The sequence below is a fragment of the Channa argus genome, chromosome 10 (assembly GCF_033026475.1).
Source record: "Channa argus isolate prfri chromosome 10, Channa argus male v1.0, whole genome shotgun sequence".
NCBI classification, from domain to species: domain Eukaryota; kingdom Metazoa; phylum Chordata; class Actinopteri; order Anabantiformes; family Channidae; genus Channa; species Channa argus.
This window is the reverse complement of record NC_090206.1, coordinates 19,427,230-19,450,518: the sequence shown is the minus strand read 5'-3', so window position 1 is coordinate 19,450,518 and position 23,289 is coordinate 19,427,230. Positions and strand designations below refer to the sequence as shown.

At 38.1% G+C, this 23,289-nt stretch overlaps 1 protein-coding gene across 1 annotated transcript in view; it reads left to right on the top strand.

The window, feature by feature from the left end:
• Nucleotides 1-2,069: 2,069 nt before the first annotated feature.
• The window catches only part of gfra4b (GDNF family receptor alpha 4b), a 38,634-nt gene continuing 17,414 nt past the window's right edge, over nt 2,070-23,289 (top strand). Inside the window, exon 1 of the mRNA XM_067519213.1 lies at nt 2,070-2,560. Coding sequence (XP_067375314.1) covers nt 2,518-2,560 — 43 coding nt within the window. The 5' untranslated portion in view covers nt 2,070-2,517. The remainder of the gene's footprint in view (nt 2,561-23,289) is intronic.

The following is a 23,289-nucleotide window of genomic DNA, read 5'->3' as shown; positions in this document are numbered from 1 at the left end:
TCATATTTAAACAGCACCTACTCTACATATTGAAAGCTTTTCAGAGATCTAGGCACCTATTTCGAGTAACTTAGCAATTTTAAGACAGAAAAAAAACAAGTAGAGGAAAGAGGACACTGACTTTGGAGAACAAGTTAAACTTCTACTAAAGAAATTGCAGCTGAGGTGATTCAGATCACACAATGTGGCTGTTTGGTAATTCCAGGCTATGCACTGGTAGAGAGCCAAAGACTTTGGTATTTGAGAAGAAAATAGACACTTTCTCTGTCATTTTTGTTAAACCATTCACAAGGCTTTTATATAAAACTTAATGCTGAATTACAAATTCAGAGGCACATTGCAAATATGTACCTTACCAAAAGATCCCTGTGGCACTGACTCATTCTTTAAAGATTCATTAAGCAAAATCAGAGCTCCCCACATTTAGGTACTCCAGATCCCAACAGAGATAGTTAATGTATTGCTCCAAATATTCTCATTGCAAGCTTGTTAGGGAGTTAAAATTATAATCATCAAAACGTAAAGACATTTAGTCGTTCTAATGTGAGGCCTCAGGAAAAAAAGGAGTTCTATGGCTCTGAAAAGCTTGAATTGATGTTGACAGTTTGTGTAAGTCCAGTCAAAAGCTGTATAGCAGCCATGAATGGCAGTGAAGATAACAACAGCAGGCTAAAATAGCTCTTTAGAGGTCTTCATTCTGTCTTCGGTACGCAAGTGGATGATCCTTTTGGACCCTGGGTTGCTTTAAAGACACTGGCACAGATGCACAAAAACACACACACAAACACAAATACAGTAAAGCACAGACACTGAGTCTGGCTGATCCAACATGCTGACCCTTTGTTATCTGCTCCTCACCAGCTTTGTTTGCATGGATCATCTGGAAACTCCATTTGTTGTTGCCGTTTTGGAGACATACTAAAAGGGTGAGTCAACAAACTCCAAATGCACATCCTGGCCCACTGATGTCCTCTTCGAACAAAAAGAGCTTCTGAACCATAAAATGAACAGATGGTGAGAAAGTTGAATTCTTAACACTAAAGAATCAATAACTGTCTGTTTCAAAACAGTGAGCAGCTCAGAAAATTGAGCTTTGCAGCTCTGGAAGTCGGCAGTGACCAAGAACTGGATCCACCTCTCAGTGGGGGCCAAATGGTTTTTGATTTTTTTTTTTTTTTTGGAACAAAAAGGAAAGCTTTGATATAAACAAATAAATTGTACTTTTTACTCAACATGTATTTGGAAACTTTGGCCAGACTGCCCACAGTTTACTAATCCTTTTACCTCCACCTAAAACTGACTTCTTCAGAGTGTGTGTTTATTTTAATTTAGAAGGAATTGGCGCACTGTCTACACAAGTTCAGACTATGCTGAAAAGCCTTGTGTTAATGGAAATATTTGTTTAGTTTTCTTGAAGAATTGAAAGACCTCTGTCAATATAGAATCAACACTTATGGAGAGGATATAGGCTGAACATGGTTTTGACAACTCTCAGTTTTGGCCTTGTAAAACATTTGATCATGACTGACGTATGTCACAAAATGATAGTTTGAAATGGAGGCACAGAAAATGATTTATAAAACCTTGCAAGATATTTTGGGATTCAGAATCACACCTGCCTCAAAACAAGGTTTACGACACAACCATTAAGTTCAAACTGCCAACTCGCTTTTGTTTTTAAGCCCTTCCTCCCATTTTCATATGTTACTACACACTATATTATATACAGTAGGCAAACTGAATGGCCTAGGTCACACCTTGAGCTGAATAAATGGGAAAAGGCTTATCAAAATGGCTATGAATATCAGATATGGTGAGAAGTAAACGGGTATCAATTCTAAAGATAAGTTAAAATGACAGGGAAGATACAAAAAATAACGAGTATCAGAAAATGGTATAGAATACTATAAATTAGGTTTACCATCATGATGAACTACTACAGACAATGACTCCTCATAACACTACAATACCTTTTTTTTTTTGCTACAGATTGAACCTAATGTCACGCTTTATTACCGCTACAGAAGCCCAGACCATGTAACCAGGCAGTCCTCTCTTGCACAAACAGTTTTCACTCGCTCCCTCCCTCTTGGCTGTGCTTCTTCCCGGCAGCACTCAGCATCTCTCCAGCAGCGGACTCAAGGTCTTGCACGACCACCTCGACGTGCAACAGAAGGGTCTCTCTCTCACGCACACAAACACACACACACACACACAATATCGGACTATAGAGCGCACAGGACAACTTTCACTCACATTATTACGCATGGCTCCCTGTTTGCGCAAATACGCGACATTAACAACAAGAAGAAACTGATGGGATTCTAAGAACAGAATAAAAGAGCAACAAGCTAAAAAGGCGATTTGGGGATTTTTTCTTCCTCCCCAAGAGAATATTCTCCTCTTGCGGACAATGATCTCTCCATGCATAACTGGATGTCCTCTTCGCGCAGTGTAATTAAACAGCTGTAGGTGTAGGTCCGACGCGTTAATCTGATTTCTAAAAATCACACGGCGATGAATCTGTGGGGAGTTTACCTGTTCCATCTCATAACTTTGGGTAAGTAACATTATGTATTTGTCATTTCTTGATTGACTTTAGTAAATGTTGAACATATCTGTCATCAGGTGAAAAAAACCCGACTTGCTTGGGTTTTGATCAAAACAATAAGATCATTTTAATCAAACGTGAGTTTGCTGTTTCTCCTGTGCCTTTGATGACATATGTTTCAAATGATGATATAAACTTCCATTGTTGTACAATTGGATGTATTAATAACTCAATTCCATGCGTGCCCATCTCGGATCATCTTGTACAGCACCGTGTGGCGAATGATGTAAAAGAGCTTTACGCAAACGCGCACATTCTTGAATGTGTCTGAGCGTACATGTGCATCCGGGGGGTTTTGTGTGCGTGTGCATATAAAAACAAAATGTTTTCCTACACGAATAGCGTGTGTTTATTATGTGTGTGTGTGTGTGTGTGTGTGTGTGTGTGTGTGTGTGTGTGTGTGTGTGTGTGTGTGTTTAGCTTCCCATTATTCTCATGAGAGTAATGTATTTTATGAATGTGTGCATCATACAATATTTAGTAGCACAAAGTAATGTTCTTGTAACATCCACACAGAAGCACCTCACCCATTTCGCAAGTTTATGCATTTAAACTTGTATACTAGCTTTTTTGTTTATTCTAGTGAGCCCTCCAAAACTGACCCACCATAGCAGTACATTAGTCATTGTAGGTAGTGACACTCAGCTACCTGCTCTCCATGTAATTGAATGAAGCAAGTCTATTGATTTTTCTAGGAACAATCCACAGTTTTGAGGGAGGTGAGCAGTGTGCTTTTGGTTCTGTGTTTCTTTGTCACTACACATATTTGTGTCAATCTCATTGCTGCTGTCACAAACTAATAAACTCACTGATTACCATGAGCATTCTCATTTTAATTGGCACCAGCCTTCCTGCTTAACAAAGGGAGGAAGGTGCATTATATCACACTCCCTTTATTCATTATTAATGCCCTCTTAAGACATAGCTCAGGAGATGAATGAAAGGTGACACGAGTAAGGATTGCTGAATGGAAAAGATTTTGTTTTCTGAATCCGCTTATCTCTCTGTGCTGACCTTTTATGACACATTTATTTAACATAAAAAACCTGCACATTCATATGTATACTGTATTAATCAACATCAATTTCCCATTGGTTGAATTTTGTTCTAAACGTCTCTAAGTTTGATGCTGATTTGAAGTCTTTTTAGCCATCTGCCAGAATTGGGCTAATTACCCGGGACCAAATGGCAAAATGTCATAATCTCCAGGCTGTTCAGATGACTCAATCCATTTATGTGGCATTCTGGGCAGTTCCTGGGACCTTCAAGACTTATATGAACAGAAAATTGAGCACACACATTATCCTACTAACTGCTCCAGATACCTGCAAGCCAACACAGAGAAATTTAAAATAACTACAATTTTGCAGATAGAGCTCTTAAAGCAAACATAAAGAGCACTATTTCTCAGCTGGGAACAGGGGCCATTAGAGGCTGGCATTGTTGGATTACTTCCTGGCTCCTGGCTTTTCCTGGCTTCCTGGCTCTAACACCAAACCCTTAAGCAGTTTGCCACATTCAGTCCAGGCAAACAGGTCCCAAATAAGACATTGCTCTAGCAGAGGGTCAATTCACATGTTCAGAAGAGTTGTGAAATTCAAACCAAATCACTCTTTTCTCCAGTGTTATAAAAAATAAAAATGAATCTCAGGCAAGTAGTTAACTGTCCAAGCTTTGATCTTATCTGGCTGACAAATGTGCAGAGGAGCTCGCTTTGACACATTCACAAAGAGACTGGGGATGATATAGAATTAAGCACAATTGTGCAGTGCAAGTCTTTTTTTTTTAAGTTAGATAAGCACTTCCCTGCAGTATTAACTCAAAATGGCAAAAGGTGCACTGTGGTCACATCACGGCCATTTCATATCAAAGTGCAAATCCCAGCTGTAGCACAAGGTGATGGCATTTCATAGACTTTACATAAACTGAAAGTGTAAGAAGTGATCTCGAGTGGCATTCAAACTGCTAATGGGTGCAGTGAAAAACACTAGCAGCTAACAATTATATGCAAATTGGTCATGACTCTAATAAATTATTCCTGTTCATTTTATTTTTTCCCCCCTTCATAGCTTTTTCGTTAATCTTAAGACTTTTTAATGTATAAGATAAACTATAATGTCCCTCCTCCACCAGAGCTGCTTTTTAACTGCAACAGTGACCATCTTCAGCCTATGATCATGCTATATTTTTTGATATAATAGTTTTGACATTGTGGGATATGACCTGTAACTTTAATGGAGACAGATAAGTACTGCCAAGCATGCTATTACCTAGCATATTGGTTGGCCTCTTGTAAGGGGTTTGTCATGAATCTCATTTGAAGCAGTTAGTGCTCATGGTGAATGGACAACCCATCACACATTAATGCTTTCTTCAAAGATAGGTCAGTTCTTTAATCCCAGGAAAATGGTGAGAGGAGATAATGTTGGAAGTTTCACCTAGACGTTAATACCACTTTAGCACAGAAACCCAGTGTGTGACAGAATAATACATCCATGAGATTTAGATGTATTTGAAGCTTTTATATCTGGGTATTTATCCCTGTCAAACTGCAATCATAAACGTTTAGCTCCATGCATATCAGAGTAAACTACAACATTATACAGCACCTCGTATGACTAAATGGTAAATAGTCGCTTATATAGCACTTTTATCCAAGGCGCTTTACAATGTTGATTCCCATTCACCCATTCACCCACACACTCACACACCGATGGCGGTGACTGCCATGCAAGGTGCTCACCTGACCCACCAGGAGCAACTTGGGGTTCAGTGTCTTGCCCAATGACACTTCGACATGTAGCCGGAAGCAGGGATCGAACCACTGACCCTGTGGTTCAACTGAGCTACAGCCACCCACCCAGGATGACTATACAGGATGTTAAGTTTCAGTTGCAAAGGAGGTGTTGAAATGATTGTACTAAAGGTTCAACATGGTGGTACAGTATTGGTTTGCGTCCCTGGTCGGCAGCTGCCTTTCTGTGTGGAGTTTACATGATCTCTCCGTGGTTGTGTGGGTTTCCTCCCACAGTCCAAAGACATGCATGTTAGGTTAATCGGTCACTCTAAATTGCCCTTAGGTGTTTGTGTATGTCTCTCTGTTGGCCCTGAGATATTACACTGGCGACCTGTCTAGGGTGTACCGTGCCCTTTTGCTCAGTGGCAGCTGTGATACTCTCCAGACAGCTATGAGCCTAAACAGGATAAGAAGTTCAAGATAGTGGATAGATAGATGGTTCAACAAGGTTGCCATAAACTAAAAATTGTGGCAACTTTAAGGCATTTAAAAATATATATTTTGTCACGTATTATTGCATCAGCTAAATATCTACAGATACTTGTAAGTATTCTTATTACAAGAACAGTGACATTTATGTCTGAAAGAGATTGAAACCATGGTTTCATGGCCACTTTTGTATTATATGCCTATTGGTTTACAAATGCATTCTAATATAGGAATTGATCACTGTTCTTATTATTTGGTTTTAATTGTAGCTTCAAATACAACCTCGTCATTGGAGACGTGTCTGACTTGTTCTGCATTTAAATAAAAAAATCAATTAGAACTGAGTCTGATTATAAAGGTAAATTAAGTTTTTAGTGGGTAATTTCTAATAGTTCAGTTGAACACTAAAAACAAAAACAAAAAATGTAGAGCAGTGAGTGATGGAATCTAGATCAAAGATTCCAAAAGTTTTTTTTCATTCCAAAATACAGAAAGACATACGGTGGACTGAATTGCCATTATTACAGATCCATGGTGCAACAGTAGGGTGATATGACCTTACTTTGACTCATGGATGAAGGGATGAGAATAATTAACACTTGTGCCAGATGCAATAAAATTCTTTCCAGGAATTCCTGGCATATTGTGTTCAAAAGAATAGTATGGATGAACATGAAATCTGTGACCACTAAAATCCAACCAGTTCATTTTTGAGTGTAAGTGGACGGTCGTGTCAAATTTGCAGAGATTCACACGAAGCATTTCTAGAGAATGGGACGAACAGACAACCTGAAAACATAATGCCTCTGGCTATGGCTGTTGCCTGCAAGGAGGCATAACAAGATGATAGAATAATAGAATGAGATCAAATACGATAAAAACAAGATTTATAGGCACTACCAGTCAAACTGACAGATATAGAGAATGAACTTTCTAGCTACTATCAGTTGCCAGTTCACATCAGTGAAGATAAACTGTTTCAACAAAATTTAACATTATAAACTTCATGAAAGTAGAATCTATTTCAGGACTGTATTATTGTTTTTGTTGGGAACACAAAGTGATATTTGAGAGTAAAAATTCAGTTTCAATCAGTTTTTAGTTTAGATAAGGATTCTGCAGTTTGTGGTAATACTGTGCTTCTCTATTTCCTTCCATTAACTGCACTCATTTTACAAAAGTTTTGTAGAGATTCATTATTACAAAACTCAGTGATCACAGACAGTCAACTACATACAGACATGGATATTGTCACACATAATGATAACAACACATTGTATAAACAATCCTTAATATTTATTAGTAAAGATGGGACTAGGATACAGAAATTGGGCGTTTATATTGGATAGATGAAAATTGTCTTTGTAGACAAACTCAGACATCTAAATGTCCTCAAATATGTTTGTAATTTCTGTAACAACAAATTTCAACTAACATACTGTACAAGGAGATATTTATTCATCTACAGATATATTTGCCCAGCTGACTAATTACCGGGTTATTCTTGAGTTTGGGTGTCGGTGTAAAATGGGTTTAAAATGTGAGCCTCATGAATAGTTCTCACGTGAGTTTATCTAATGTGGTGAAGGCATAGGTAGGGAAACAGAATATATATACTATAAAATTTGGCATTAATAAAAGCTGCAGTCGTAACCTAATGCTTGTGTCCTAATGGTTCCTTTAGGTTTTAAAATGTCTGATTATTAGACCTCAAGACTCAGTCATGCATCACTTGAGGACCCTAGTCTATACAAAGTAAAACCCTTTAAAGGATATGAGTTTTCCATACAAACCCCATCAATACATTTGAGTAACATTCACTTGCCGGCAGAGCTGGGGGTTAAAAGCTTTACAGACAGAATGGCTGTTACACTTTTCCTGTGAGCTGCCTGTTTTCTCCAGTCACTATCAGACCCTTAAAAATGCCTTTGTATTTAATTATTGAGGTTTTAAAATCTGCTGTTGAGCTGGCACATTTCCATTTATCAGATGTCAGTCAGTCTGATCGCGTTGACCTTTAATGGTGACATTATTCAATTTCTCACATATTTATCTGCCTACAATATTAAACTATAATAACTTCAAACAGTGCATGAAGTTTGAGAGTAAAAGCTGCTCACAGCTGAAAAGTTTAGAGCAAGCAGTGATACTGACAGGGTCTGCTGGGGGAGGGTTAAAGACAAAGAAATACCATTGATACTTGTGATGTATGTGGGCGAAAAAGAAATTAGTCTGAATCTAAAGACCTAATCCATTATTGTGGTGTAGTGTGCCTCCAGTTATATCAATGCCAAGTCATTTCTGAATGTGTTTACACTTTGAGATTTATGTGGCTCTAGGCATTCTGTTAGAGGAAAATGACCAACAGCAAATAATGAGGAGAAGCAGCGTATAATTCCTGCCAATCTAACATTTACATTCATGTCACAAAAAGGCGTAAGTGGCTTAGTTTGCAAATAAAACTGGACCGACCTATAACAGATGACTGAAAGAGCAAAAATGTTTTGTTGTAATGATCAACCCAGCTACACAGGTCATCTCTTCAGTGCCTTTCTCCTCTTTCCTCTCATCGTTTGGATCTGCCAGCCCAGAACTTTATTGGTTTGGTTCACCATCACCACTCTCATCCGCATAGTTTCCATACACAGCAAAACAGTAGCTGTTTTAACCAAAGAAACACACAGAAACACAAGGAGAACAAAATGTGAATACATATCGAACTACATGATAAACCTAATGTTTTGACAGTAGGTGATGAGAGAACAAAAAAGCATTGCTTTAGGGGCAGTTATGAAGACCCTAGTTTGTCTAATTCTACAGAAACAACTACCTCCTTGTTTTTTGTTTAAATCTAGGTGACTGTGTTATGTTTGCTATAATTGCTACACTTTTCCCCATGTAGGTTTCCCCAACCTACAGGGTCGAATTTTTAAAGGAAGACAGTCTCAACGTTCTCTTTTCTTTCAGTTTTTCTGCTAGGTTTCGAAAACTGTGAAACGTATTCGCTCATTTGGGGCAAAGAGTTTTCTCTGTTATATTAAGTCAGGATCATGTATCAGTAGCCATCGACAAAGCTTTTGGCAAGAAAACCCCACTGTGGTTGAAGTTGGAAGAACAATCTAGTTCATGGTTGAATGCTGTGTGCTTTTGGAGAAAAACTTTGCGGTTGCAAATCAATCTTCCCAACAGTACATTTTGTTTCATTTGATTTAAATGTTTTCTACAAACTGCTGAGCAGGCAGTAAAGTTTCCCCTCAATCTGCTATCTTGAAATATTGGATAAAATGTTCTGAATGTAGTGCAAGAAAGCATGCTGAATACCAACAGGGAAAGAAGATGTTTCCAGATGAAATCAATTAATCATTTAGTGAGGACACATGCAACAAAATATATTCTGAGTAATGGCAGTATTTGATTTAACCCAGCCCCCTTCTATTTTCATTTGGATGTCAAAACATTATTGTCTTTGGGAGTTGTGTATGACACCTCAGCTCTATTTTTCTGCTAAATGTGGGAAGATGCCCTCTATTACTACGGTAGGCAATAGCTAAGAAGAAAGGGATTTAGCTTTCTGTACAACTGTCATTCATGTGAAAGGAAAAAAGGGATGCTGAAATATTCACAAAATGGGTTCCCTTCATTTTGCATAACATCTCTATTAAAAACTGCTGCTGAACTCCAAGTTTAGGTTTAGAAGGTGAAAAAGATACAGTACTCACATAAGTAGGGCTCCTGATCAGCAGCATCTCTCAAACTCCATTAGAAATGTTAGGAAATTCAGAAAATGGCTCAGAGGTTATAGACAGTGTGGCCTCGAAGGGCCAAACAGAGGCTCATTAACACAGAGCCTGCCGTTGGTAATGCAGAGAGAAAGACTGTTCCAGATGAGTAGGCACAGCCCCATTGTGACACAGTTTCAAATGGAGGACTTCAGTTCCTCTTTCTGACTTCTTGGTGCATTTCTGGGACACTGTTAAATCTATTTGGGGTGAGTAACGTTTCAAGAAGATAGATGGAAGCAAATCATGGGAGAGTACATGCCACAAAGGTCCAAGGACATATTTTCTTCTTCTTTCCTCCACTTAGCTGAATTTGAAATTAGTATTTTAACTTTCATAATAAGGTCAGTAAATGGGTATAAGATTAGTCAAATTTTTACATTCATAGAACACAGACTCAAACGCCAGTTGCAAAAAGGTGGAGACAACCTCAGTTTTCAAGACTTGGTGAGATTTAGAGATATTTAATTCTCCTAATGCAATTAAGAGAGGAGAAGGTTTTTTTGTGTGTGTAAATGACGGTGCTCTTTTACAGAGATAATAACATTCAGACAATTTTGAACTTCATTAGTATAGTATGTCTTCTGTTTCATCTTTGACTTGCTGGCATTAATAACAAGAGTGGAGACTGAAGTGACTTTTTGAGGGACACGGCATCCTGGGTCCTGTTATTTCCCTCTGAGTAGAAGTAAAAGCTGCTGATGTGGTGAAGATCTACCGTGTCATACTGTGGTCAGCTGTTTGGGTATCCTTGTAAAATATGCTACAACAGTGCCATTAATTGCAGCTTAAATAAAGTATGTTCAAAGTAGGTTTAAAAGTATTTGAAACCTACGAAAATATCTGCATCTTAGGATTTTGTATAGTTTCTCTAACCTAACCTTGTCGTTTATGAACCAACCTCGGAGTCCTAAAGGAAGCTTAGACAATTGTTCCTTGCAAATGATGGATGCAGCCGCTTCATATGATTGTGGACCCAAAACAGGTCTTATAACAGAAATATGCTGTGAAATATCCACTATATGCTGTGTTATTACTGTTATTTAATTAAAATAATTGCAGGCCCAAACTTAGTATAGTATTGAATTACTGTATCATTGTTTGTTTACATGCACAAGAAAGTGAATTACACTGCAGTTAAGCAGGCAAATTGAAGAGTTCCTTATCAGCATTCCCAGACTAGACCATATACCAACTGAGCTTTGGCACCAAACAGTTTTTCACTGAAATTAATTTGACATCTTTTATGCCCAGGAGGAGCTCTTCTGTTAATCAAATCAGTGAAATCAGTTTGTGGTTTTATTTTAGCTGCAATAAAAAGGAATGACTGGAAATGTCTGTTTACATGATATAAACTGGATTATGGAAATATTAAATACAGGAAATACCATAAAGGCAACAAGACCTATAAGTACTGTAAGCCTCTCATACATTTGTACTACATCCCCATTATGCTGTAATTGTTGGTGTAAAACCTTTCAGGAGAAGAACCACTATCCTATCACAGTGGAATTAATATTCCAGCCTTCTTAACTGTATCTAAACCACATGATTTGAAACAGACTCCTGAAACAAATGCATCCGAAACTGTACAACACATATTCTGTGTTGTACAGAATAAACATACCCTGCAATATCATAGTATTAAACAAAAAAAACAACAACAACAACAAAAAAGAAAATTCAGTTATAATAAAATTATACTAATTACCAAAGGGGGTCTTGGTAGAAAGAACAAATGTGTACTGAACTATGGTAAGGAAAATGTGCCAAAATGTTGCAGATTGTTTTTAGTAAAATTAAGTAAATTTTTACAGTTCATTAAAAAGTCAACCAACAATTGTGGCAGTAAATGTTTAGTGATAAAGGCATATTTTTCAAAGATCTTTCATTAATTCTGAAAGGAGCAATATTTCTCTCAGAGCTTCATCAAGCTCGTCATTGATGATTCCACCACATACACTCTTGGTTTATTGTTCCTGACAGTATGCTCATTTAGCATTTGCCAACACAGTCAGCTGTGCAGACACTGCATCATGCATTTTTGCTTCTAGTTTGTCATATACATGATCAAAAAATACATTGGGAATTTCCCCACTGTCCGACAATCCTGTTGGTACCACTAAATGGTTTTAATGTTGTGGTGGAAAGGGTCGGAATGGGGAATCCAACTGCTCTGTGGCACACTGATGTGCTGGGTGTTCTGACAGCTGTCAATCATGGCCAGCATCAAATTTCTACCATGGTTACCCATGTCCACCACATTAAAACCACCATTATGGTTGATTGGAGTGTCTCACTGTCCTTTTGTCCATTTATGTTTCTAATATGAAGCCAAACTGCACTAGGATAAAAATCCTAGTCATGTTCTTTGTGGACTTTGGATGCTCTCTTTTTACTGTACCATTTCTTTCCACAATCCAAAAACTGAACAAGTGAACTGGAAATAAAAATCCCACCCCCCAGGAGACATGTCTCTACCATAATTATCAATCCTATGATACCTAGTGATCTAGTTCATGCTGAAACATGCTCTAGCCCTCTATGATCCTACCTCAAGCTAAGGCTAAGTGCATATGACAATGCATGGGTGGATGAATGAATGAATAATTGACCAGCATGCCACAAAAGATTGACAAAAAAATTAGAGTAACTGCTGAGCAAAATTGATCTTGATTGATACATATTTAGTGAAGTTCTCCACCCTTCTAAGAACAACCTAAAAGTATTATGTGTGTGCTTTCGCTAAATCAAGTCTGAAAAGAAACAGATCAGACATCCATGTAAACATACATGGAAATACGCCAACAAGAGGCTTGCAGCAGACATACTGTATTGTAGAGCTGTACAGATCCATTGCTTAAGCTGTCTTTAGCCTGCCTTCCTCTCACCCATCCATAGAACTGGGCTAATTAGTTGACCATTTTATTTTTCAAACAACAGAACATCTTGAAAAAAATGTCTTTGTATCATATGACAGTCAAGTGAATATCTGAATTTTAGACTGGTCACCATTGCAACTACCAAAAACAATCATTAGTTGCAGCCCTAAAATTATAACCACAAACAACAACCTAAACTGTAATATCTTAATCCCAATGCCCTACCATGGAAGTCAGTATTGTTATAACTCGCACATCTGCAGATATCAAAGTTTTTATGATGGAAACCTTGATTTTTTTCAGCTGGTAATTGTGAGTGTGATGAATGCAATTTTTTAAATTTAACACCCAAATATAACAAAAATCCCTTTGTATTCACAATAATGCCTCTTGTTTTAGGCATCTTATTCATTTGATCAGTGAAAAAGATTCGGAGCATTGATTGAGCGTCAGTGTGGAAATTTATTACACATACATATTCTGTACATTTTGTTCCACCAACCATCCCGCTGAGGTAATTAGTCACCTTACGTACTGTATAACCTTGTGATGAGGAGATTACAGAGGGTGAACTACTCGATTCTTCCAGTGTTCTAGGAAAGGAAACACACTATTACCAAAGCAGTAGACAGGAACTGGCTGGAGGGCACCTATCTGTGTAAGCTGCAGTGGATTTACAACATCTGCTCCATGTAGGAGAGGATGCCACCCCATTTCACCATTACTTGATTAATTACTTCAGACAAAGAGAATGATGCAAACTGCAAATTGTATGCATAGGAGCCCCCCCTCTCACGTTGAGCTCAAGGATACATTATTAAATTTTAAGATGTGAGAATTCTTTGGTTGTGCTTGGAAATCTAAGTGAGCATGTTCTCCACTCAACTTCTTGACACAGCAGTAGATCTGGCTTGTTAATGGGTGATGAGATGTTGGCTTTTTTTCTGGAGGGCTTGACTCTGTCACTACCGTGTAGATCCAGATCCCTTCTGTCTGCATGCCTTGTTAGGCCCTAAGTAATTGGATCAAGAGGATGCCACTAAGTGTTTGACACCACTCTGTGAGTGAGAACTCTGAAACTGGAATCTCATTCCCATGGATACGTCCCTGGAGAAGAATGACTACATATTAGGTCCATTGACTCTCTGCCACTTCACTTTCTGGGGGATTCAGTATTGCTGCTGTGATAAGATGTTGGAAGTCTCTGCTGTGAGAAAGCTTGCTCTGTGGTACTGTGTCATTTTAAATATATTTCCTAAATGGTTGCTATGACAGAACAACTTGTAAACATGTAAAATACCCACTCAAATAAATAAGAACTGACATTTAAAAAGGTAGAAAGTGGACTATGATGATTGCAGATGACATTGTGTTTCTTAGCGAGAGCAGGGAGCAGGTGGAGGAAAATCTAGAGAGGTGGAGGTAGAGGAATGAAGGTTAGTCAAAGCAAGACAGAATACATGTGTGTCAATGAGAGGGACCCAGGTGGAACGGTGAGGTTACAGGGAGCAGAGGTGAAGAAGGTGCAGGACTTTAAGTATTTAGGGTCAACGGTTCAGAGCAACGGTGAGTGTGGAAAAGAGGTGAAGAGGCGAGTGCAGGCAGGTTGGAACGGGTGGAGAAAAGTGTCAGGTGTGTTGTGTGATAAAAGAATATCAGCGAGAATGAAAGGAAAGGTGTTCAAGACGGTGGTGAGACAAGTGATGTTGTTCGGCTTACAGACAGTGGCACTGAAGAAAAGACAGGAGGCAGAGCTGGAGGTAGCAGAGCTTAAGATGTTGAGGTTCTCTTTGGGAGTGACGAGGATGGACAGGATCAGGATCATTCCTGATCCTGATCTGGGCTCTCTTAACATAAGGGACAGCTCATGTTCAGAGAGCCCAGAGAGGCCAGATTGAGGTGGTTTGGACATGTTCAGAGGAGAGACTTTGAATATAATCGGTAGAAGGATGCTGAGGTTGGAGCTGTCAGGCAGGAGGTCTAGAGGAAGACCAAAGAGGAGATTTATGGATATAGTGTGAGGCATAAAGCTAGTTGGTTTGAGAAAACAGGATGCAGAAGACAGGTTTAAATGGAGGCACATAATTCGCTGTGACCACTGAAAGGGAACAGCTGAAAGGAAAAGAAGAAGATTTTAAAAGATTTACGTGAAATGGAGGCTTTTTTTTTATAAGAATCCATATTTTTGCAATAACCAGTGCCAGATGGAGCTAGTGGAACACAAAGTGTGGGAACAAGGAGCAGTTTGAGAGGTAACAAGTGTGTTTAATTCCAAGGTGTAGGGATGACTGACAAAAAGTTAATGACTTCAGCCACAGCCACATTTATCTGCATTTAATCAAAACCACAATCCTTTCTTACATTTAACAAAACCTGCTGTCTAGTGTGACAGGTCTGTACTATGTACACCCACCATCCATCAGCCACCAACTCCACTACCATTAATAAATGCTTCATTCATTAAAGAAAAAATAATAACATAGTACATGATCTTATTTTCTAAGAGGTTGATAATTCTGTTTGTCAGTGTCAACACAAAACTAATGATTAGTAAAGCTTTAAATATATATTGTTTCATTATTTATACTTATCCAATTACAAGAAGCACTTGACACTAATGATAACTTCTGTGATATAATTAGCAAAATAATAAATCCTTTTAATTTGGATGTAATCTATACAATAAATAGCATTTTTAGAGTGTGATTTAATAACAATGAGCCGTATTACAGAACATCTAAACATTCTGTCTGATGGTCTAAGAATCCAGAGGTTGAACAATTTGAGGCTCAACTGTTGAGAAAATTTTAAATTAAAGTTATTATAAAAAGTCTGAGGTTGTGATCTTATGCGAGGAGGTTTACTTTGGCCAAATGACCTTCTCATTAGTGGTGAAAAAAAAACACTAGCAGAAGGTAGAGAAGCCGAGAAGTCTCAGCTCCAAGTTTTCTGCAGCATTGTTATTGCTTTTGGGAATTTGATCCATTGCCCCACAGTTTTCATGGTCTGCATCGTGATTAGACACAGTTTGAGATCTCGTACAGCGTCACAGTCCCACAAAGGTGGAAGCTTTTGAGCCAGGTTGCAAGGTGAAGGGTGGAGGAAGAGGGCATCTGTTTTGAACAACAAGCTGCTGCCTAAGATTACCAGTCTCAGTAATTTTTGGCCCCCTGAACCTGGAAGGAACACCCTCTTGGGTTTACAGAAACAACATAGGGGGCTGTTGTGTGAAACAAAAGGTCATGTAAAAGCTGATGTTGCTTTTTTCAAGTCATTAAAAAGGCCACAACTTTTTTAAGACCAGTCTTAGAAAACAAAGGTTGTTTCAGGATGAATATCCATCGTAGGTGTCTCTTGAAAGCTGTTTGAAAGGTTATGCAGAAAGACAAGACAAGACAAGATTAAGTACTGAACTTCTTGGGCTAATTGCAATCAGAAGCATTGCCTCAGTACATATGCATGTCGTTTGGTAAAACTAATTTGGATATATTATTTTATGGTATTTGCTGTAATGAAATTATAGCAGAGTAACCTTTTGGGAAATGACACCAATGAAGTCAGCTTGACATTTGAAAGTTTGAATTTAGAAAAACTCCTAATTACCATTCTCAGGTCAGATTTTATGTGCTTCCTATGAATAATTTGTGGTCACATTGTCACGGTTTTCCGTCCTACTTATATATATTTAGTTACAGTCCAGCATCCCAATTATTTAATAATATTAATGTGGCTATAGACATTTATTTTTAAATGGAATTAACAGCGTGGAATCCTTGAACTGGCTGTTGGGAAGTGACACACATGGCATTCAGTATGAGCTAGCCTTCACAGTCTTGGTATTCAGGGACAAAGGAAAGTAAGGAAAGCAAGCTATGTGATTATCATACAAATAGTAATGTAGTACATACTAAAACTGAGCTATTCAACCTGCTGTTGCCCCACATGCTTTGGCAATAGAAATGTACAGTATTATACTGACAAAGAGTAAAACATCCATCCTGATTTCACCTTCTTTGCCACTGATTTTCTTTTTCCTTTGCCCTTTTCTTGGGGATGCATATCTCCGGCAAGTCTGAGTGCACCTAAATAAAATTCTGAGGATTACTTTCTATGCAAGTCAGCATATGAGGCATGGATTTTTAAGCTGACCGTCAGATTTAAGTCTAAGGCAGAGCAAAATCCTAAACATAACAGATGATTTGAGCATGCACCACAACTGCAATTTTCAAAGCTACTCACTTTCACTTTTGTCTGGTCCGAATCCCCAACAAGACCTTTGGTCAATTTGATCAGAAAGACACGCCGTTAGACTAAAGGTTGGGACAGCATGGTTTTAACCACAAAAAGGGCAATATTCTATGTTAGTATCATCCTAAAAATCTCACAATGTATTGACATTTAATTTGTTGGCAAATTATAAAATTTTTAAGCCATTTGATTGTCAAATAATGTTAGGTTTCTTACTGCTTCCTATTTAGCTTAAAAATACTTTTAAAAAGTAAAATTGTTAGAAAAATTACTAGAAAAACATTTATGACAGAGGCTCACTGTCACTTCTAAGCATAATGTTGCCCTGAAAAATACTAATATTCTGACGTGGCCTCGTTAGGTTTAGTCCTACTAGAATCAGATCCTACTCCACGTGGGATTTAAAAAAGTGAAGAGTTTTTAACCGTAGAAGTATCTTGGTATCTTGAAATTTCACAGAATTAATATATGTTGTAATGGTGTACTTTTTCTTGTCAGTAGGTTGGCCAAGAGTATATTTCACACAATGTCTTGCTAAAACAAGAAAATAATACAGTCTACCACTGAACCACCAGGCCCCCTACCATTGAGAAGCAGTAGGCTGTAGTGTAACAAATCTACAGTATAACCTAACTAATATTCATAAACTAAGAGTAATGTATGTTGGAGGAGAGTATGTTTTCTGTGGACTTTTACTCCGAAAACGGCAAGAACCGGACATGCAATTGTATGTGTGTTGTGTTGCAGCTTCCTAGTCAAAAGGGTGGACAAATTAGTTCTTGAGATCTTAAGTGCTCAGAAGCTGCCAAAAATCACATGCAGAAAACAGAGAAAGCAGAGTGGAAAATGAGAGCACAGATGAGTGACTGCATGCTCTTAAATGCTGACTTGCAAACTGAATAGTCCTCAAAATTTGGTCTGTGCTTTCTCAAATGTTTGGCATTGAAAAGTTTCCGTATTCTCTCAACAATTGTTGCTTACTGCCCTAAAATCAGTAGCTTTTTAACCGATTCATGTGAGACAGCTGTGACAAGCTAAACTCTGGTTATTTCTATTATCAAAGAGGGTCAGAGACTGTTCAGTCTTAACTAAGCAGAAGCCAGCTGGTTCTGAAAGTATGTTCACACTCCTTTACAACCTAGAAACACAGACTGAGCTTTGTTTTATAAGTCCTTTTTCTTCCACCAGTGTGGCATGGTAAATGGCTCTAAAGACTTCAATTCCCATGAGCCTCAGCAGCGGTTTCTATAAAGAAAAAGCCATTTGGAGCTGAGACCTAGATATGTAGTTAATTCTAAATTCTTCTTTGATGCAACTGGAAACAAAACTTTGTCACCATGATTCCAAACTGGTTACAAAAACTGACCCAGCATCTGAACCTGAAATTATTTGCACTATGTTGCACACTTTTTAGTTGTTTTAGTTTTTACTTAATGTCAGCAACACATGTGATGCACATTGTGTTTTTGTACAAAGGTGTGTGCTTTTGAAGGAACTAGCTATTTTTCTAAAACAGTAGCTTCAATCAGGAGAGTTTCATGTCCATTTGAGCTGTAAAGTGCTCCAACTGTGAGTCAGCTAACTTGTCTATGGAGAATATGAATGAGAGTTTTACTTCTGGATCCAGGGGAACTCAAAATAGCTGCTCCTGCGTCGCTCTATTCAGATAGACGCTGACGCCTGAAGCAGTCTGAAAGGGAATATAAGAAAGCAGGAGAGAAACTGCAGAAAAAAAGAACGCCACTGCAAAACACATCAGTCCGTGCTGATGTGATAATATGGTGATGAGTAGATATGTGTTACAGAGGTTTACTTCCAGTTTTCCAGTTCCAGTTTTTCCAGGTTTACTTCTGTTTCTGCAAAGCCGCTTTCTGATAATTTAATTCAGAGCAGCTTTGGCAAGCCATAAACGCATTAAGCTCTACAGTGAAATCAATCTGAAAGTGTTGGTTTTAGTCCATTATGATAACAACAATTTGAACTAAAAAAGGCCTAAGATAAAAGCAACTGGCATGATGTTGAAATTACAGCACACATCGTGTACATGTCATGGGTAGGTTTAGTGCAGGGCTTGTCATATACATTTTGACACTAGAAATGGACAGCTTGTCAGTCTGACTCTGAACAGTTTTAGATTTGTTATCATTACCTTTACAGAAACATGATGAATATGCTTAATGAAGCCAGTTATTCAATTATAATTTAGCCTCACTCATGTTACCCAGCCAGCTATAATCCAGGCAGTCTGTTTAACTCAAGTAACTATGAATTTCAGAGCTGAAATTAATTAGGACATTGTTATGGTTTAGTGCCAGTGGAAGTTAAATTGAAGTGACTGAAAAAGAAAACTGTAATCATTTTATGCACAGAATTGCTTTTGTTCTACAAATTGTGTCAGAAATGCCTAATGGGTTTTTTGGTCTGAATAATGGATAACCGTTTCTGTGAGACTCAGTGTTTCTCTCAGTGAATAAAGGATAAAGCTGTAAAAGTTATAATTAGAAAAAACAATGTTCACCTAAAAGATCTGAAGAGAAATAAACAGTGTACATATCCTTGAATTTTAAACACTAAACTAAATAAGAGTTATCAAAGAGATGATAGCAAAATTATCTGGAAAGGTGTGACCCATAGTGTGCACAAAAAATTATAAAAAACTACCAGATTGAATAGCCCTGAATCGAAGCTTCTCAACAACTATGCAAAGCCACATGTTACGTTATGAATCACTCCTGAGATATGCTAATGAAGAAAAAAAAATGTTGAGGCTTTACTCTCATTCCACGTTATGTGTATCCCTGGACTGAGTGTAAATTTCATTTATCACTAACAGTGTTGTAAGAATGACTGACAGCTCTGGAGATGACAAATAGGTGCCCAGGTTTAAGATCCTGGGGAATGACATTCATACATCCTTTAGAATCACACTCTGAGGTCCCAATATAACAAACTGCTGTGTTTCAACACAAAAAAGAACTAGTTAAAGAAGGTTTTAGAAGACATTGCATCTTTAGTGGCTTAGGTAAGAAGTTGCATGGGTCTAACATAAGCCTGTGTTGACCGAGGGCTTATGTTACTCTTGTTACTCTCTAGGCCACGCCTTTTGTTTCCCTGACCCCTTTGTCATCTTTTATTTGAGGCCTTAAAACAGTGAATCACAATGAAGAAACTGTGTAACGGAGCTACTGCAGATCACTGTTGTAGTCCCACATGTCCCCCATGATTGACAGAGTCCTCTGCTCTGCAGTCCACCATAATACATTATCTAGTAAGAATGACCCACATTTCATTGGCTCCAGATGAATTAAAATTTCCCTACACTGAGACTATTTTACTAAGTGTTTTGAGTGGGCATGTGTATAAAGACACCAATTAAAGATAATGGAAGCCTTAAAATGCGCTGTAGATTTAAAGCAGTTGTCCTTAATAAAACGCCATGCAACGTATTCATATAATGTGTAACTAAAACAGACTAGGCTGTTGTTTAACATATAGTGTGCATCTGGACACTTAAAAGTGAAATACACCGCACAAACCCGTGGATTTATTACCTTGATACACAACAGGCTATGGAAATTGCCACAATGTAACTCTTTTGCAATGGAGGCAAGTCAAAGCAATCAGCTGAACAGCCCTATCTCAAGATTCATGTGCGAGCTCAATGCGGCTGCTCCTGCTGCATTACAACACAACAGACGGGTCTCAAGGACTGGAGGCATGCTGGGAGTCTGTGCAACACAGAAGACTGCTGTTAAAGAGTCATCAGTAGAAGTGCCCATCAATCATTGTACTGGAATGTGTGGACCCTCCCCCATCATGCAATGACTCTTGAGTGACAGCCACAGCTGGCAGATATTATGGCCTTGCCACAACATCAGTCTTGACATCGGGGTTAACACTTAATCAATGCGGTGGAGGCAGTACTGACTTCTACAGGGTAATATTTGTATTTTAAAAAAGTTGGTTCTTACTGTGACTCTGAGGTTTCAAGTTTAGTATTTGATACAAATTGTCCAAAACAACTGCTAGTTAAATGTTCTCTATATCACTTCAATCTACCCAGTGACTGTCCAGCTATTTCTACATACAGCAGTAACCAAACGTCACTTCCAAAGCCAAGCAGCTTTTCCTTAAATTACCCCTTGGCTCATGGGAATATTGTTTGGTAAAACCTACAAGTGAATAAACAACATTACACTGATTTTAAAAAACATCAGCTCAGTGTTGAGAAAGGCCACATCACTACAGTCCACCAAAGGAGCTACACAGGAGCACATAAACTGAGGGGGGAAAAAAAACTCCCCTTAAGTAACACACTATAAGTAGGGGGGCAGCTATGAGTCATTTGTTTTGTTGATAGATTCTTGTATGAAGAATAAAGGAGCAGTTTAGATGCTTAAGAGTCAGGTCTAACAAGAAAATCACTCAGTTGGCAACTGTACTCTTGCAAAAGATCGACTGGAAAAACAAGGATAGTGTGTGTCTTTACCCAGTATCTAAAAAACGGCTGGTATCAGTGGTGGGGCTTTGTTCAGATCTCATTTGTCCAGCAGGTCCTTCTTCTGTTATGCTTGGGGCTGCCTCCTGTTTGTGGGGTTCCTTAGGGTTCTGTTATGTGCACTTTTTCTTTACAATTTTATAGATACAGAAAAATCGACACAACTGTTAAGCAGATTATATACAACTGTGTTGTAAAACCTGCTGCCACTGATGTGTCCTATAACGCCCTGCCTTGCTGAATTGAAAAACTGGATGTCTAATTATTTTCTGGTTTAATGACTTCAAATCAGACGTAATGATAATTAAACCTTCTGCCATTTGCTTCTGCAGCATCCAGAGTCTCTTGTCCAAGATCAGATCATTTTCACTTTCACCTGCAGATCTAGATAAGGTCATCCATGCTTTTATCCTCTTCACACTAGACTAATGCAACACCCTCTACTCTGGTTTAAGCAGGTAAAACAATCAAAGACAACAACGTTAAATAAAATGCTGCTGTCAGGCTTTTAACACGCTGGAAGGGAGGTGACCAAATCACACCAAGCACTGCTATGCTTCACTGATTACCTGTGAGCTTTACAATTGATTTTTGGATCTTACTATGTTTTTAAAGCCTTCTTTGGTCAGGCTCCTGCTTAGATCTGTGATATGCTAACTACCTGAGCCTGATCCTCTGGCACTAATGGTTACAAAGTTTGACTTGTTAGTAAAGGTGATTGGGCCTTTGCTGTTGAACTTCTCAGCTGTAGCATTCACCACCTGATAATCCTTCTTAAAACTCACTTTAATTGCATAGCCTTTCCTAGCAGATGTATTTATTGTCCGTTTAATCATTTCTTTTCTTTGCTCTTCATTTCATTATTTTTATTTACCTCAGTTACTGTCAAGCACCAACGGAGGTTTGAAGGATATAACATCACATTATTAATGTTAATATTAAACAAGTATGACTGGCAACCATCTTGCAGTGTGACAGACACTGAAAAAATAAAGATCACTTTTTGAACTGCTCTGCACTCGATATTCAACGGTAGCAGTCATAATTTCTGTGCCCCGGTTGGCCGGCTTGAGTCCTGTTTAGTGCTGCAGACAGCCAGCATTTTCACACAGAGGAAAACATAATGTGTCACGCTCTCACCCTCTGCTAGCAAAGGACGATATGCTGATAAGTTAATTGCAACCATTACATATCAATCGCCGATAGTCATAATGTCACAACTTCCAAAAGAAGATAAAGCAGGCTTTGTTGTGTGACATTGAGGATGAACTTGACAAGCCTTCACACCAAAATACAAATTGGCGCGCACACACACAGAACTTCACTATGTCTTGCCCCTTAATTCACAGGGAAAATGAATTAAATTGAACTTTTCATATTCGGTCTGATGCCAAGTGCTCTGCATATCAAAAGAAAACCTTTCAGAATTTCCTTTCTCATTAACAGTAACAAGTTACATGTCCTCTTTCCATATGAATGTTAGATGCTGTCTGGTTGGTTGTGACAGGAATAGTCTCTACAGTAAATCAGTGAGATATGTAGAAGTACTGTAACTAAAAAGTGACTTTCAGAGTAATAAATCCTTAGAAATCTCCAATAATAATAATAATAATAATAATAATAATAATATCTTTTGATAAAAACCAAAACCAACTTATTTGTAGGAGTTTTTTTTTTTAATTTCACCGGCAAATAAATCATCCTGTTGGCATGTTGATGAACTGTAGCACACCACCTGCATATTAAGCTAGCATTTTAGGTTATAATATAATAGAACAATAAAAGTGCTGCCTTTGTGCTATTTTAGTAAGGTGGTTTTGCCATTATAAAGCCGGACTTGACATATCTATTAGATATTAAATAATAAGTTCACAGAAAATTAATTATTTTTTGCAAACATTGTGGTTCCACAGTCCAAAAATGTATTTTTGATTGTTTCCTTTCTCTACTATGATATTAAATTAAATACCTTTGGGTTTCTGGACTGGAAAGAATATTTCACAATTTTCTGACATGTGAGCTAAAGAAATACATTAATTAAGGAA